This window comes from Oncorhynchus kisutch, linkage group LG30, assembly GCF_002021735.2.
Source record: "Oncorhynchus kisutch isolate 150728-3 linkage group LG30, Okis_V2, whole genome shotgun sequence".
NCBI classification, from domain to species: Eukaryota; Metazoa; Chordata; class Actinopteri; order Salmoniformes; family Salmonidae; genus Oncorhynchus; species Oncorhynchus kisutch.
Window position 1 is genome coordinate 40,872,675 of NC_034203.2, and position 18,006 is coordinate 40,890,680.

At 42.6% G+C, this 18,006-nt stretch overlaps 1 protein-coding gene across 2 annotated transcripts; it reads right to left on the reverse strand.

Annotated features, from left to right (window-relative positions):
- Positions 1–1,515: 1,515 nt before the first annotated feature.
- On the reverse strand, positions 1,516–17,677 carry LOC109874575 (lipoprotein lipase). 2 transcript variants are annotated; one of them, XM_031810024.1, is made up of 11 exons: positions 17,451–17,677; positions 16,583–16,684; positions 15,552–15,625; positions 12,422–12,601; positions 11,976–12,087; positions 8,093–8,326; positions 5,614–5,856; positions 5,222–5,342; positions 4,770–4,943; positions 2,325–2,435; positions 1,516–2,029 (listed from the first exon to the last, which is right to left on the reverse strand). In XM_031810024.1, the coding sequence occupies exons 1-11, from the start codon at positions 17,539–17,541 to the stop codon at positions 1,927–1,929; spliced, it is 1,545 nt and encodes a 514-aa protein (XP_031665884.1). In that variant the 5' UTR covers positions 17,542–17,677; the 3' UTR covers positions 1,516–1,926. The 2 variants fall into 2 exon arrangements, with proteins under 2 accessions (XP_031665884.1, XP_020322133.1); XM_020466544.2 differs by lacking the exon at positions 15,552–15,625 and having other exon boundaries at positions 16,509–16,684.
- Positions 17,678–18,006: the final 329 nt, after the last annotated feature.

An 18,006-nucleotide genomic window follows, 5' to 3' on the forward strand; every position in this document is an offset into this window, starting at 1 on the left:
TGGCACACAACAACAACAACAACAAAAAACGTGTTTACAATACTAATGTAAATATATTGCTCACATCCTAAACTTTGATTCCTTTAATTCAAAAACTATATCAGCTAAAGGGTTGACAAAGTCAATTACAATAAAACATTTTTTTTTATATATATATATATATATATAGAGTAGGGTAGAATAGAGTAGAATGGAGTAGAATAGAATAGGGTATATATATATATATAGAGTAGGGTAGAATAGAGTAGAATAGAGTAGGGTAGATATATATAGAGTAGGGTAGAATAGAGTAGAATAGAGTAGGGTAGATATATATAGAGTAGGGTAGAATAGAGTAGAATAGAGTAGGGTAGATATATATAGAGTAGGGTAGAATAGAGTAGAATGGAGTAGGGTAGATATATATAGAGTAGGGTAGAATAGAGTAGAATGGAGTAGAATAGAATAGGGTATATATATATATATATATATATATATATATATAGAGTAGGGTAGAATAGAGTAGAATGGAGTAGAATAGAATAGGGTATATATATATATATATAGAGTAGGGTAGAATAGAGTAGGGTATATATATATATATATATATATATATAGAGTAGGGTAGAATAGAGTAGAATAGAGTAGGGTAGATATATATAGAGTAGGGTAGAATAGAGTAGAATGGAGTAGAATAGAATAGGGTATATATATATATATATATATATAGAGTAGGGTAGAATAGAGTAGAATAGAGTAGGGTAGATATATATAGAGTAGGGTAGAATAGAGTAGAATGGAGTAGAATAGAATAGGGTATATATATATATATATATATATATATAGAGTAGGGTAGAATAGAGTAGAATAGAGTAGGGTAGATATATATAGAGTAGGGTAGAATAGAGTAGAATGGAGTAGAATAGAATAGGGTATATATATATATATATATATATATATATATATATATAGAGTAGGGTAGAATAGAGTAGAATAGAGTAGGGTAGATATATATAGAGTAGGGTAGAATAGAGTAGAATAGAGTAGGGTAGATATATACAGAGTAGGGTAGAATAGAGTAGAATAGAGTAGGGTAGATATATATAGAGTAGGGTAGAATAGAGTAAAATAGAGTAGGGTAGATATATACAGAGTAGGGTAGAATAGAGTAGAATAGAGTAGGGTAGATATATATAGAGTAGGGTAGAATAGAGTAAAATAGAGTAGGATAGATATATATAGAGTAGGGTAGATAGATATAGAGTAGGGTAGAATAGAGTAAAATAGAGTAGGATAGATATATATAGAGTAGGGTAGAATAGAGTAGAATAGAGTAGGGTAGAATAGAGTAGAATAGAGTAGGATAGATATATATAGAGTAGGGTAGATAGATATAGAGTAGGGTAGAATAGAGTAAAATAGAGTAGGATAGATATATATAGAGTAGGGTAGATAGATATATATATATATATATACATAAGGATACATGTGTGATAAATAACCATTCAGTAAGATATATTTTAATTAAAGAAACGCAATGAAAGGAACAAAGAAATCACACGATCATGAAATGAATTCACCATCACGTTTTCAGAGCTGACTGTTATGAAGGAGAACTTACCAAACCGAGTTTGACTTCTTGATTGGAATGTTAAAACATATATATTATTATAGAAATATACTGTTTTTACACTATTATATTGGACCCGGACTATGCTGTGTTGGCTCTCACAATCACAAACACTTCCACAGATCTTTGGCTGAAATCCTGACTTGAAATTTGAGAACGTAACTCGAATCCTTGATGCAGATCATGACCCCGGGGTACATAGAGGGTCACAGTATAGGGAATAGGGTGTCATTTGAGCCGCGCCCATACATACACGTAACCAGAGGGTACACTCTTCTACTAACCAGTTACTACAATCATACCTACAGTATTTGACCTCAATGCTCTGGTGATGGGGGTGACGATGACGATGATGTGTCTGTGGCAGCGTCGTTCAGGCCTTGTTTGAAGAAGCTGCCCTGCATCTTCAGTCTGTGGATTCTGCAAACAGACACAAACACATAGGGTTGGCAAAGGAAGTATGTCATTGGTTGGGCTGTGACTGGTCATGTCATATCTCTTTTCCTGGTCCCGTTAGTCACATGATCAGGAAGAACTCCCTAACTATACTGAAACCAACCAATGGAAATAAGATACTTCTTTATGTTATCCTATAATATTTTATGTTTTACTTGATTATTTTTTATGAGTGAATTGTCGTTGCACTGGTTTGTGGCTGTTTTTTTTCTTATGTAATAAATTAAATCAACCAAGTTAGTGTCACTGAGTCTCTCACCTCTCATGCGCCCTGCTGTTCTGATCCTCTTTAGACTTGGAGAAGGTCACAGGGTCACCTCCTTGGACCAGGTGAGCAAACTTCCCGTCACTTTCTGCTCTGAAAATCACCCTGCAGGAGAAGAAAGTCACAATCACCATCATACACTTAAAATCACTCCATTCAGCTCAACTCTAGAGAATCAGCGTGGATTGTTGACTAGAGTAGAGTTGAGTACAGTAGAGTAGAGTAGAGTAGGGTAGAGTAGGGTAGAGTAGGGTAGAGTAGGGTAGAGTAGAGTAGAGTAGAGTAGAATAGAGTAGAGTAGAGTAGGTTAGAGTAGGGTACAGAAGAGTAGAGTAGGGTAGAGTAGAGTAGGGTAGAGTAGAGTAGAGTAGAGTAGAGTAGAGTAGGTATGGTAGAGTAGAGTAGGGTAGAATAGAGTAGGGTAGAATAGAGTAGGGTAGGGTAGAATAGAATAGAATAGAATAGAGTAGAGTAGAGTAGAGTAGAGTAGGGTAGACTAGAGTGGGGTAGAGTAGAATAGAATAGAGTAGAGTAGGGTAGGGTAGAGTGGGGTAGAGTAGAGTAGGGTAGAGTAGAGTAGGATAGAATAGAGTAGGGTACAGTAGAGTAGAGTAGGGTAGAGTAGAGTAGGGTAGAATAGAGTAGAGTAGGATAGAATAGAGTAGGGTAGAATAGAGTAGGTTAGGGTAGAATAGAGTAGAGTAGAGTAGAGTAGAATAGAGTAGGGTATAGTAGAGTAGAATAGAGTAGGGTATAGTAGAGTAGGGTAGGTTAGAGTCGGGTAGAGTAGGGTAGAATAGAGTTGAGTAGGGTAGGGTAGAGTGGGGTAGAGTAGAGTAGAGTAGAATAGAGTAGGGTAGAGTAGAGTAGGGTAGGCTAGAGTAGGGTAGAGTAGAATAGAGTAGAGTAGAGTAGAGTAGAGTAGGGTAGGGTAGAGTGGGGTAGAGTAGAGTAGAGTAGGGTAGAGTAGAGTAGGATAGAATAGAGTAGGGTACAGTAGAGTAGAGTAGGGTAGAATAGAGTAGAGTAGGATAGAGTAGAGTAGAGTAGAGTAGAGTAGAGTAGGGTATGGTAGAGTAGAGTAGGGTAGAATAGAGTAGGGTAGAGTAGAGTAGGGTAGACTAAAGTGGGGTAGAGTAGAATAGAATAGAGTAGAGTAGGGTAGAGTGGTGTAGAGTAGAGTAGGGTAGAGTAGAGTAGAATAGAATAGAGTAGGGTACAGTAGAGTAGAGTAGGGTAGAATAGAGTAGAGTAGGATAGAATAGAGTAGGGTAGAATAGAGTAGGTTAGGGTAGAATAGAGTAGAGTAGAGTAGAGTAGAGTAGAGTAGAGTAGAGTAGAATAGAATAGAGTAGGGTATAGTAGAGTAGGGTAGGTTAGAGTCGGGTAGAGTAGGGTAGAATAGAGTTGAGTAGGGTAGGGTAGAGTGGGGTAGAGTAGAGTAGAGTAGAATAGAGTAGGGTAGAGTAGAGTAGGGTAGGCTAGAGTGGGGTGGAGTAGAATAGAATAGAGTAGAGTAGGGTAGGGTAGAGTGGGGTAGAGTAGAGTAGAGTAGAGTAGAATAGAGTAGGGTAGAGTAGAGTAGAGTAGAGTAGGGTAGAGTAGAGTAGGATAGAATAGAGTAGGGTACAGTAGAGTAGAGTAGGGTAGAATAGAGTAGAGTAGGATAGAATAGAGTAGGGTAGAATAGAGTAGGTTAGGGTAGAATAGAATAGAGTAGAGTAAAGTAGAGTAGAGTAGAGTAGAGTAGGGTATAGTAGAGTAGGGTAGGGTAGAGTCGGGTAGAGTAGAATAGAATAGAGTTGAGTAGGGTAGGGTAGAGTAGAGTAGAGTAGAGTAGAGTAGAGTAGAGTAGGGTAGAGTAGAGTAGAGTAGAGTAGAGTAGAGTAGGGTAGGGTAGAGTGGGGTAGAGTAGAGTAGAGTAGAGTAGAGTAGGATAGAATAGAGTAGGGTACAGTAGAGTAGAGTAGGGTAGAATAGAGTAGAGTAGGATAGAATAGAGTAGGGTAGAATAGAGTAGGATAGAATAGAGTAGGGTTGGGTAGAGTAGAGTAGGGTAGAATAGAGTAGAGTAGGATAGAATAGAGTAGGGTAGAATAGAGTAGGTTAGGTTAGGTTTGAATAGAATAGAATAGAGTAGGGTAGGGGAGAGTAGGAGAGAGTAGAGTAGGATAGAATAGAGTAGAGTAGAGTAGGGTAGAGTAGAGTAGAGTAGAGTAGAGTAGAGTAGAGTACAGTACAGTAGAGTAGAGTAGAACAGAGTCGAGTCAAGTAAACTTTTCAGCCCACTCTACTGTACTGTGTTGTACTGTACTCTACTGTACTCTACTCTACTGTACTCTACTAGAGTTAAGTCAATCAAGTAGTTCCCTAAGGTAAATTCATATACAAGAGATAAAAATGGTAGACTGCAGTAGATAGATAAAAGTAGATGCTGACTTGGACTGGGTCTCTCCCGTTTTGACTCTAATCCTGCGGACCATGAACTCGTTTGAGTTGAAGAAAGAGAAGTAGGAGTCACTGTCCCACTGCAGAGTGACTCTCAGCAGCTCTCCCAGGTCTACGTCAGTGGTCAGTAGGAAGGACACGGTGGTGTTGGTGGTCACGTTGGACCTGTGTTGGGGGGGGGGGGGTTAGCATAGTTAGGTAAACGCACATGAAATAAAACAACCAGAACTTTTAAAACGGGGTGCGGGGCCAGAAATTATGATTTGTTTTGCTCTATTGTAAATCAGCAGTGCAACTTCACTGTACCATTTCAATAGACAATGTAAAGTAACAATGAAATAACCTAATGTAAATCGACTGTAAACTAAACAGAAAATTAACAAAACAAATACAGAACCAAGTACTAAATTGTAAGAAGTTGAATGTGTAGCAGAGCTGCTTACAGAAGGAGTTGGACGTCCTCCTTCTCTCCATGGGTTCCATAAAGAGACACTATGAAGGGCTGCTCGTTCAGACTCAGGTTCTGCTGCTTGAAGACATGGAACTTCATCTGGTAGTGGAAGACTGAGGGTGGAGAACAGGACAGATTGTTTACGCAGCATAAACAAGAAGAAGAAGGAGAAGAAGGAGAAGAAGAAGAAGAAGAAGAAGAAGAAGAAGAAGGAGAAGAAGAAGAAGAAGAAGAAGAAGGAGAAGAAGAAGAAGAAGAAGAAGAAGGAGGAGAACCTAGATACTACAATATGGAACTTTGACGAGCTTTCTCAGTTTGATCTGCATTGTTTAGGAACACACGACCCAGCTATCAATCAGATGTTTAACAGATTCACCAACCCACCTTTGAAGGGCATACTGGCGCCGGTCTTCAGGTACATCTTGGCGCTCCTGGTGGTGCGTATCTTGTTGACCCCGAAGCCCATGTTGTTGCAGCGGTTCTTACGGCAACTGAGACACAGGCCCCTGTCGAAAGCGTCTTTGGAGTTGCAGCGGTAGGCCATGCTTTGCTGCTGTTTGTTCACCAGCGAGTCGATGAACAGGTGCACAGAGCGCTCATGGGCGCACTTCACGATCTGATCCATGTCTGGTTCAATAAAATAAATAAATAAATGCAGGGTATGGCACAGGAGAGGATTAGTTATGAGCGATGTGTGTCAGACATTATGTTCACCTTCAGAACACCAATGCAGAGCGAGTGTCCTCTTACTACTAATCGCCACACTGTACTGTTGTGTTGAACTACAAACTAAAGAACATCAGCGCTGTTTTGAACATTCTGTTCTGTTCCAGCATTAGTATGTTTTATTCAACACGTAAAGTCTTGATGATGAGTTGGAAACAATGATGTTCTCTTGTGTGTGTTTTTTTTGCCCTTCACTTGTGTAATTACAAACAAAAATCACTACAGTGTGAATCCAGGGTTGTTTGAGGACGAGGCTAAGTCTGGTAAGTCTACTTTGATACCAGGTAGAGAAATCCAATAATTATATATGGAATTCTATGACTGTAGATATAATTCGATTAAACTACAGTGTGAGGGTTTGTGGGAGTTGGAGTTGAGCCTGGGTCTACTTACTGTAGATGCCTAGTTCTATAGAGCCCCACAGTGGAGGTGTCATAATACCCATAAAACCTAGCGGTCAAACAGGGAAATGTTGTTTTTCCTCCATTTATTTTTCCCATAGGGGATTTTAGAAACACTTCAAATAAGGGCTGTGTTTCATGTAGGTTTACCCTGGCGTGACGTTTGGATAACCATATAAATCTCTCTCAGACAAGGTGATTTTTATCAATGTATTCGGCTCTATTTACTCTCAGATTCGAAATTGCTAATTATCATCAAAGTAGACATCATGCCAGACTACAAATCCCTGCCAGTTGCTACAAATCATCTCGAGCTGACACCTTCATCTCGAGCGGACACCTTCATCTCTAGCTGACACCTTCATCTCTAGCTGACACCTTCATCTCGAGCTGACACCTTCATCCCGAGCGGACACTTTCATCTCTAGCTGACACCTTCATCTCGAGCTGACATCTTTTGCTAACAGGTATTGTGTCAATTTAAAACTTGCCAAGACAATTCACAGAATTGTAAATGTAAAGAAATGTAGCCAATTTATTCATTACAAAACAGAGTTAATCCGCAGGTTCTTACCTTTGCCTCGATTCGGTAGTCTCATCCTGGTCATCATGGCATTTGTAGTTCTTTATGATAGCCACATTAGCAGCTAATTAGCATTTCATTTTGGAGGTAAATACAGGCAAATGATAAAAGTCACCTTGTCCTAGAGACTTACACGGTTATCAAAATGTCACGCCTTATGGGAAGAATCCCCTGTGGGAAGAATCCCCTGTGGGAAGAATCCCCTGTGGGAAAAATCCCTTGTGGGAAAAAATCCCCTGTGGGAAAAATCCCCTGTGGGAAAAATCCCCTGTGGGAAGAATCCCCTGTGGGAAAAATCCCGTGTGGGAAGAATCCCCTGTGGGAAAAATCCCCTGTGGGAAAAAACCCCTGTGGGAAGAATCCCCTATGGGAAGAATCCCCTGTGGGGAAAATCCCCTGTGGGAAAAATCCCCTGTGGGAAGAATCCCCTGTGGGAAAAATCCCCTGTGGGAAAAATCCCCTGTGGGAAGAATCCCCTATGGGAAGAATCCCCTATGGGAAGAATCCCCTGTGGGAAAAATCCCCTGTGGGAAGAATCCCCTGTGGGAAGAATCCCCTATAGGAATAGGACCTTGTTTGACCGCTATTTGCTGCCCTACATGGAATCACTGGTCACTTTAATAATGGAACACTGGTCATTTTTATCATGTTTACATACTGCTTTACTCATTTCATATATATGTATATACTGTATTCTATTCTACTGTATTTTAGTCAATGCCACTACGACATGGCTCGTCCTAATATTTATATATTTCTTAATTCCATTCTTTTACTTGTAGATTTGTGTGTATTGTCGTGTATTGTTAGATACTACTGCACTGTTGGAGCTAGGAACACAAGCATTTCGCTACACCCGCAATAACATCTAATAAATATGTGTATGAGGCCCAAAAAATAATTGTTGATTTGATTTGATATTTCATGGGTATTATGACTCATACTGTGGTACTCTATTGAACTAAAGTGTTGGAGTTGAAGTTAAGCCTGTATCTTCTCACTGTAGATGCCTAGATCCATTAAACTACAGTGTGAGGGTTTGTGGGAGTTGGAGTGAAGCCTGTGTCTTCTCACTGTAGATGCCTAGTTCTATTGAACTGCAGTGTGAGGGTTTGTGGGAGTTGTAGTTGGAGTGAAGCCTGTGTCTACTCACTGTGGAGGCCAAAGCTTCTCATCATGTCTACGGTGTGCCGGAAGGAGCAGCCTGGCTGCTCGGTTCCTCCGTTGGGGTAGATGTCCACGTGGCCCACAGGTCTCTGGATACCGATACTGAGATCTGGAGACCCCCTGGTGTTGGTGTGGAGGACGTCCACAAATGTTGCATCGTCAGGAGACAGGCGGTTTAGGTGCTCAGCGTATTCGAAGCGAGGCCCAGCCGGATCCATGCCTGACAGAGAGAGCAGGACAGGGAGAGGGACATTAGAAGACTGGTATGTTACAGTAACTTCCAGAGGTAGAACTACTATATTCTGCTCTGTTGTTAATAGTTAGTAGCTACTGCATATATTCAGAACACTGTCAGTCTGTTGTTATGGTGTCAGCCTGCTGTTGTGGTGTCAGCCTGCTGTTTTGGTGTCAGCCTGCTGTTGTGGTATCAGCCTGTTGTTATGGTGTCAGTCTGCTGTTGTGGTGTCAGCCTGTTGTTGTGGTGTCAGCCTGCTGTTATAGTATCAGCCTGTTGTTATGGTGTCAGCCTGCTGTTAAGGTTTCAGCCTGCTGTTGTGGTGTCAGCCTGCTGTTATGGTGTCAGCCTGCTGTTATGGTGTCAGCCTGCTGTTGTGGTGTCAGCCTGCTGTTATGGTGTCAGCCTGCTGTTGTGGTATCAGCCTGTTGTTATGGTGTCAGTCTGCTGTTGTGGTATCAGCCTGTTGTTGTGGTGTCAGCCTGCTGTTATAGTGTCAGCCTGTTGTTATGGTGTCAGCCTGCTGTTATGGTGTCAGCCTGCTGTTGTGGTGTCAGCCTGCTGTTATGGTGTCAGCCTGCTGTTATGGTGTCAGCCTGCTGTTGTGGTGTCAGCCTGTTGTTATGGTGTCAGCCTGCTGTTGTGGTGTCAGCCTGCTGATATGGTGTCAGCCTGTTGTTGCGGTGTCAGCCTGCTGTTACGGTGTCAGCCTGCTGTTACGGTGTCAGCCTGCTGTTACGGTGTCAGCCTGCTGTTATGGTGTCAGCCTGCTGTTATGGTGTCAGCCTGCTGTTATGGTGTCAGCCTGTTGTTACGGTGTCAGCCTGCTGTTACGGTGTCAGCCTGCTGTTACGGTGTCAGCCTGCTGTTACGGTGTCAGCCTGCTGTTATGGTGTCAGCCTGCTGTTACGGTGTCAGCCTGCTGTTACGGTGTCAGCCTGCTGTTACGGTGTCAGCCTGCTGTTATGGTGTCAGGCTGCTGTTACGGTGTCAGCCTGCTGTTACGGTGTCAGCCTGCTGTTACGGTGTCAGCCTGCTGTTACGGTGTCAGTCTGCCATGATGTATTAGAACACATGGTTCAAGGTACAAGCCTTCTGAAAGTTATACAGCAGTCTTTTGTGTGTTATAAATAGTCCTTTTGGGGGTTATAAATAGTCATTTTGGGGGTTATAAATAGTCATTTTGGGGGTTATAAATAGTCATTTTGGGGGTTATAAATAGTCATTTTGTGTGTTATAAATAGTCATTTTGTGTGTTATAAATAGTTATTTAGGGGGTTATAAATAGTCATTTAGGGGGTTATAAATAGTAATTTTGGGGGTTATAAATAGTCATTTGGGGGGTTATAAATAGCCATTTTGGGGGTTATAAATAGTCATTTTGGGGGTTATAAATAGTCATTTAGGGGGTTATAAATAGTCATTTAGGGGGTTATAAATAGTCATTTAGGGGGTTATAAATAGTCATTTAGGGGGTTATAAATAGTCATTTTGGGGGTTATAAATAGTCATTTAGGGGGTTATAAATAGTAATTTTGTGTGTTTACTTAAGCAGTGATTGGCTGACCAAAGTAGGGTGACTGCAAATTGATAGGCAACAAACCATTATAACTGCTATAGGGGTGCAACGTAAATACCAAAAAATAATTCAGGGCAAACTTGTATATCTTAGGTTTAGAACAGAGCCTAATGACACAGTAGTGATTAGGTTGATTGCCAGATGGACAGACACCGTGCGAGGGCTGGGTCCTACCCAGAGCCATATACTTCTCTGTTATATATCTTTTTTGGTCCTATCCACTAGTGATATTACTCTGTTATCTGGCTGTGATCTGGTCCTATCCACCAGTGATATTACTCCCGAGCCACTGCCTGTTCACCCCGCTGTCATCCAGAAGGCGAGGTCAGTACAGGTGCATCAAAGCTGGGACCGAGAGACTGAAAAACAGCTTCTATCTCAAGGCCATCAGACTGTTAAACAGCCACCACTAACATTGAGTGGCTGCTGCCAACACACTGTCAATGACACTGACTCAACTCCAGCCACTTTAATAATGGGAATTGATGGGAAATGATGTAAATATATCACTAGCCACTTTAAACAATGCTACCTTATATAATGTTACTTACCCTACATTATTCATCTCATATGCATACGTATATACTGTACTCTATATCATCGACTGCATCCTTATGTAATACATGTATCACTAGCCACTTTAACTATGCCACTTTGTTTACATACTCATCTCATATGTTATACTGTACTCGATATCATCTACTGTATCTTGCCTATGCTGCTCTGTACCATCACTCATTCATATATCCTTATGTACATATTCCTTATCCCCTTACACTGTGTATAAGACAGTAGTTTTTTTGGAATTGTTAGTTAGATTACTTGTTCGTTATTACTGCATTGTCGGAACTAGAAGCACAAGCATTTCGCTACACTCGCATTAACATCTGCTAACCATGTGTATGTGACAAATAAAATTGGATTTGATTTGATTTGATTTGTTATCTGGCTGTGGTCTGGTCCTATCCACCAGTGATATTACTCTGTTATCAGGCTGTGATCTGGTCCTATCCACCAGTGATATTACTCTGTTATCTGGCTGTGGTCTGGTCCTATCCACCAGTGATATTACTCTGTTATCTGGCTGTGATCTGGTCCTATCCACCAGTGATATTACTCTGTTATCTGGCTGTGATCTGGTCCTATCCACCAGTGATATTACTCTGTTATCTGGCTGTGATCTGGTCCTATCCACCAGTGATATTACTCTGTTATCTGGCTGTGATCTGGTCCTATCCACCTGTGATATTACTCTGTTATCTGGCTGTGATCTGGTCCTATCCACCAGTGATATTACTCTGTTATCTGGCTGTTGTCTGGTCCTATCCACCAGTGATATTACTCTGTTATCTGGCTGTGATCTGGTCCTATCCACCTGTGATATTACTCTGTTATCTGGCTGTGGTCTGGTCCTATCCACCAGTGATATTACTCTGTTATCTGGCTGTGGTCTGGTCCTATCCACCAGTGATATTACTCTGTTATCTGGCTGTGGTCTGGTCCTATCCACCAGTGATATTACTCTGTTATCTGGCTGTGGTCTGGTCCTATCCACCAGTGATATTACTCTGTTATCTGGCTGTGGTCTGGTCCTATCCACCAGTGATATTACTCTGTTATCTGGCTGTGGTCTGGTCCTATCCACCAGTGATATTACTCTGTTATCTGGCTGTGGTCTGGTCCTACCCGCCAGTGATATTACTCTGTTATCTGGCTGTGGTCTGGTCCTACCCACCAGTGATATTACTCTGTTATCTGGCTGTGGTCTGGTCCTACCACCTGTGATATTACTCTGTTATCTGGCTGTGGTCTGGTCCTACCCACCAGTGATATTACTCTGTTATCTGGCTGTGGTCTGGTCCTACCACCTGTGATATTACTCTGTTATCTGGCTGTGGTCTGGTCCTACCCACCAGTGATATTATTCTGTTATCTGGCTGTGGTCTGGTCCTACCCACCAGTGATATTATTCTGTTATCTGGCTGTGGTCTGGTCCTACAGAAACCTGCTCCTACAGGCATCACACGAGGGATGAGAGCATCTCGTCCTACCCACCAGTGATCCTGTTGACCTTGTTGTTGGTCAGGTTTCCAGCTACGCCAGCCACGTGTGCTCCCAGGCTGTAGCCCAGCAGGTGGAGGTTCTTCAGGTCATACTTCAGATCCACCTGAGGGGAGGTATCATTTACTTTTAACAGATGATTGGTGTATTTCAGATCCACATAAATAACTGCACCATGTCAAGTAAGAGAACACATGGATTATGGTTCTGGAATTATCAGTGTGGTAGAACAGTCTACTATCACATCAAACTGCGTCGATCGCCATTGCTAATTCTCTCTCTCTCGCTGATCCTATTGAATTAATAGGGGTTCTATACAGATTTCTAAGATTAAGAGGTACTGTTATGGGAAGAAATTACGTCTACTTTCGCCCTTGTATAAATCCAATACATTATCCTTACAGTAGCGTACCAAAACGGCATCATGATCAAACCCTCACCTCCAGCCAGTTGATGAGCCTGGCCACATCCTCTCCAACCAGCTTGGTGTTGGCAGCAGAGTTGGGGTAGTGGTGCTGGGCCCGATCCAACCAGTCCACCACTATAACGTTGGCATTGGGCACACGCTCAAACAGGGCCGCTACCAGCTCGTGGATCCAGCTCGCAAACAGACCTGCCACCTGGAACACAAGGCAGGAAGATACAAGGGTATTAGGGATGACTTACAGGGTCGTTAGGGAAAACCTCAAAGCCACACTTCCCTATGTACTACACTTCTAACCAGACCCTATGTAGGGCAGTACTAACCAGACCCTATGTAGGGCAGTACTAACCAGGCCCTATGTAGGGCAGTACTAACCAGACCCTATGTAGGGCACTACTAACCAGACCCTATGTAGGGCAGTACTAACCAGACCCTATGTAGGGCAGTACTAACCAGACCCTATGTACTACACTTCTAACCAGACCCTATGTAGGGCAGTACTAACCAGACCCTATGTAGGGCAGTACTAACCAGACCCTATGTAGGGCAGTACTAACCAGACCCTATGTAGGGCAGTACTAACCAGACCCTATGTAGGGCAGTACTAACCAGACCCTATGTAGGGCAGTACTAACCAGACCTCTACTCAGCAAACTGGATGCAGTCTATCACAGTGCCATCCGTTTTGTCACTAAAGCACCTTATACCACCCACCACTGCGACTTGTATGCTCTAGTCGGCTGGCCCTCGCTACATATTCGTCGCCAGACCCACTGGCTCCAGGTCATCTACAAGTCTATGCTAGGTAAAGCTCCGCCTTATCTCAGCTCACTGGTCACGATGGCAACACCCATCCGTAGCACGCGCTCCAGCAGGTGTATCTCACTGATCATCCCTAAAGCCAACACCTCATTTGGCCGCCTTTCGTTCCAGTACTCTGCTGCCTGTGACTGGAACGAATTGCAAAAATCGCTGAAGCTGGAGACTTTAATCTCCCTCACCAACTTCAAACATCAGCTATCTGAGCAGCTAACCGATCGCTGCAGCTGTACATAGTCTATTGGTAAATAGCCCACCCTTTTCACCTACCTCATCCCCATACTGTTTTTATTTATTTACTTTTCTGCTCTTCTGCACACCAATATCTCTACCTGTACATGACCATCTGATCATTTATCACTCCAGTGTTAATCTGCAAAATTGTAATTATTTGCCTACCTCCTCATGCCTTTTGCACACATTGTATATAGACCCCCCCTTTGTTTTCTACTGTGTTATTGACTTGTTAATTGTTTACTCCATGTGTAACTCTTTGTTGTATGCTCACACTGCTATGCTTTATCTTGGCCAGGTCGCAGTTGCAAATGAGAACTTGTTCTCAACTAGCCTACCTGGTTAAATAAAGGTGTTCTCAACTAGCCTACCTGGTTAAATAAAGGTGAAATAAAAATAAATAAAAATGTAGGGCAGTACTAACCAGACCCTATGTAGGGCACTACTAACCAGTACTACATGTAGCAGCATGTAACAGCATGTAACAGCATGTAGCAGCATGTAACAGCATGTAGCAGCATGGAACAGCATGTAGCAGCATGGAACAGCATGTAACAGCATGTAGCAGCATGGAACAGCATGTAGCAGCATGGAACAGCATGTAGCAGCATGGAACAGCATGTAGCAGCATGGAACAGCATGTAGCAGCATGGAACAGCATGTAGCAGCATGTAACAGCATGTAACAGCATGTAACAGCATGTAACAGCATGTAGCAGCATGGAACAGCATGTAGCAGCATGGAACAGCATGTAACAGCATGTAACAGCATGTAACAGCATGTAACAGCATGTAGCAGCATGTAACAGCATGTAACAGCATGTAACAGCATGTAGCAGCATGTAACAGCATGTAACAGCATGTAACAGCATGTAGCAGCATGTAGCAGCATGTAACAGCATGTAACAGCATGTAACAGCATGTAGCAGCATGTAGCAGCATGTAACAGCATGTAACAGCATGTAACAGCATGTAACAGCATGTAGCAGCATGTAGCAGCATGTAGCAGCATGTAGCAGCATGTAGCAGCATGTAGCAGCATGTAACAGCATGTAACAGCATGTAGCAGCATGTAGCAGCATGTAACAGCATGTAACAGCATGTAACAGCATGTAACAGCATGTAACAGCATGTAGCAGCATGTAACAGCATGTAACAGCATGTAGCAGCATGTAGCAGCATGTAACAGCATGTAGCAGCATGTAGCAGCATGTAACAGCATGTAACAGCATGTAACAGCATGTAGCAGCATGTAACAGCATGTAACAGCATGTAACAGCATGTAACAGCATGTAGCAGCATGTAACAGCATGTAGCAGCATGTAACAGCATGTAACAGCATGTAGCAGCATGTAGCAGCATGTAGCAGCATGTAACAGCATGGAGCAGCATGTAGCAGCATGTAGCAGCATGTAGCAGCATGTAACAGCATGTAGCAGGCAGCAGTGGGAGCAGTAAGAGAGACTTTACTATTGTGACTTCACAAACAGATCTTAGACCAGGATACACTCCTGTTATCCAGCTGATCTGGGACCAGTCTACACTCCTGTTATCCAGCTGATCTGGGACCAGTTTACATCCCTGTTATCCCGCGGATCTGGGACCAGTCTACACTCCTGTTATCCAGCTGATCTGGGACCAGTTTACATCCCTGTTATCCAGCTGATCTGGGACCAGTCTACATTCCTGTTATTCAGGTGACCTGAGACCAGGCTACAGCCCTGTTATTCAGGTGACCTGAGACTAGGCTACATTCCTGTTATTCAGGTGACCTGAGACCAGGCTACATTCCTGTTATTCAGGTGACCTGAGACTAGGCTACATTCCTGTTATTCAGGTGACCTGAGACCAGGCTACATTCCTGTTATTCAGGTGACCTGAGACCAGGCTAAATTCCTGTTATTCAGGTGATCTGAGACCAGGCTACATTCCTGTTATTCAGGTGATCTGAGACCAGGCTACATCCCTGTTATTCAGGTAACCTGAGACCAGGCTACATTCCTGTTATTCAGGTAATCTGAGACCAGGCTACATTCCTGTTATTCAGGTGATCTGAGACCAGGCTAGATTCCTGTTATCCAGGTAGCTACTTACCGACCAGACATGTATGATGGCGAACGTGGGTAAGTTAATGTTGAAGCCACACCGTGTGACTGTATTCTTATCGCCTGGCAGTACTAACCAGACCCTATGTAGGGCAGTACTAACCAGACCCTATGTAGGGCAGTACTAACCAGACCCTATGTAGGGCAGTACTAACCAGACCCTATGTAGGGCAGTACTAACCAGACCCTATGTAGGGCACTACTAACCAGACCCTATGTAGGGCACTACTAACCAGTACTACATGTAGCAGCATGGAACAGCATGTAGCAGCATGTAACAGCATGGAGCAGCATGTAACAGCATGTAGCAGCATGTAGCAGCATGTAGCAGCATGTAGCAGCATGTAACAGCATTTAGCAGGCAGCAGTGGGAGCAGTAAGAGAGACTTTACTATTGTGACTTCACAAACAGATCTTAGACCAGGATACACTCCTGTTATCCAGCTGATCTGGGACCAGTCTACACTCCTGTTATCCAGCTGATCTGGGACCAGTTTACATCCCTGTTATCCAGCGGATCTGGGACCAGTCTACACTCCTGTTATCCAGCTGATCTGGGACCAGTTTACATCCCTGTTATCCAGCTGATCTGGGACCAGTCTACATTCCTGTTATTCAGGTGACCTGAGACCAGGCTACAGCCCTGTTATTCAGGTGACCTGAGACTAGGCTACATTCCTGTTATTCAGGTGACCTGAGACCAGGCTACATTCCTGTTATTCAGGTGACCTGAGACCAGGCTAAATTCCTGTTATTCAGGTGATCTGAGACCAGGCTACATTCCTGTTATTCAGGTGATCTGAGACCAGGCTACATCCCTGTTATTCAGGTAACCTGAGACCAGGCTACATTCCTGTTATTCAGGTGATCTGAGACCAGGCTACATTCCTGTTATTCAGGTGATCTGAGACCAGGCTAGATTCCTGTTATCCAGGTAGCTACTTACCGACCAGCCATGTATGATGGCGAACGTGGGTAAGTTAATGTTGAAGCCACACCGTGTGACTGTATTCTTATCGCCTGGCACCAGGTAACACAGATCCTCCTCTGGCTCCTCGACTGAACGCACTGAGAACTTGGTCTCTATATCAGTGTAGTCCAGTATCCAGTTTGTACCGTTGCCTGGAGGGACAGAGGGAGAGATTGAAGACACGATCCCCACTTTGTATCAAGTGTATCAAAAACATTTAGTACGTGGCAATTAATGACCTATTTTGCTGGCAGATACAGGAACATTATAGGCACAGATGTTTATAGACACCGGTGTTCGAAAGCACCGACGCATAATGCATATTCTCATGAGTTGAAAAGCACAAAATGGCCCTTAAGGGCTGTAGAGCTTCAACCAGAGAGAGTAGTCATTCCTCTCTCAGATTGCAAAATTATAAAATCATCCCAAACCTCATCATTTACAATATTTTGTTAAAGTTTAAAAACATAATATGCTACATATTTAAATATTAATACGAATTATTGTTATAATGTACAGGGTTCATGTACATATGAATGTGTCATGATTTTGTGAAATCTCTTCTAGCCCATATGTTCAGGTGATCTGGGATCAGGGTACACTCCTCTTATCCTAATAAAACACCAACAGGTTAGGGGAGTTTTGTTCCTCCGAATAATGAACTGTCTGGCTGTCAGAACTCAAAACAGGTTAATGGAAATTGCCTTCATGGAAACCGCCTCAGCTAAATGCCAACTTTCCAAATCCCATGGCACAAATGTTCCAATTGTTAAAAATTCACGGCACCTTTTATAAACAACATGTAGCCTATTATAATCTGTTTACAAAACATACATGTATTACATTTTTTACATGACGTTTTGTATTCAGAATAATGCATTCATTAATTTGAGAGAGTAGAAGAATCGTCCAACTTACTGAGAACAGGAGTTTCAGTGTTGAAGAGAGACTCACATGATGACTTGATACAAATCCCAATTATGATCAACCAGGGGATTTCCTTTCCCATAGTACAGTTTATTCAATATAAGTAAAGAACTTTCCAAATGAAAAAGTCAATTGTTTGTTTAATCCGCAGGAATGTAATTTTACTGCTTGTAAAAGTCTATTATTGTCAAGTTGTCCAACTACGTAAAATGATATTCACTTGAACTTGAAGGTTTCAAATGGTTTATTTATACTGGCCCCGTAGACACATGTAAATCCAACCCTATTTCTATTGGTTTAAAACAGGGCAAGGCGTGGACAACCTTCCCAAATGGGGACAATGTCAACAAATCACGTCTGCTTCAGGACTGCTGTTCTTTCCCGAGTACTTACCTGGTATGGTACACTGACTGTGTATAAAAATACACACACACACACACACACACACACACACACACACACACAGTAGGCATGCATACAATATATACAAAAGTATGGGAACACTCCTTCAAATTAGCAGATTCGGCTATTTCAGGCACACCCATTG

Excerpts from the sequence above, each read along its gene's own strand:
- LOC109874575 (XM_031810024.1), bottom strand. The coding sequence starts at position 17,541 with ATGGGAAAGGAAATCCCCTGGTTGATCATAATTGGGATTTGTATCAAG. Across the intron at positions 12,602-15,551 it reads CCATCATACATGTCTGGTCG|GTGGCAGGTCTGTTTGCGAG; the intron begins GTAAGTAGCTAC and ends CTTGTGTTCCAG. Across the intron at positions 12,088-12,421 it reads GGCTCATCAACTGGCTGGAG|GTGGATCTGAAGTATGACCT; the intron begins GTGAGGGTTTGA and ends ACCTCCCCTCAG.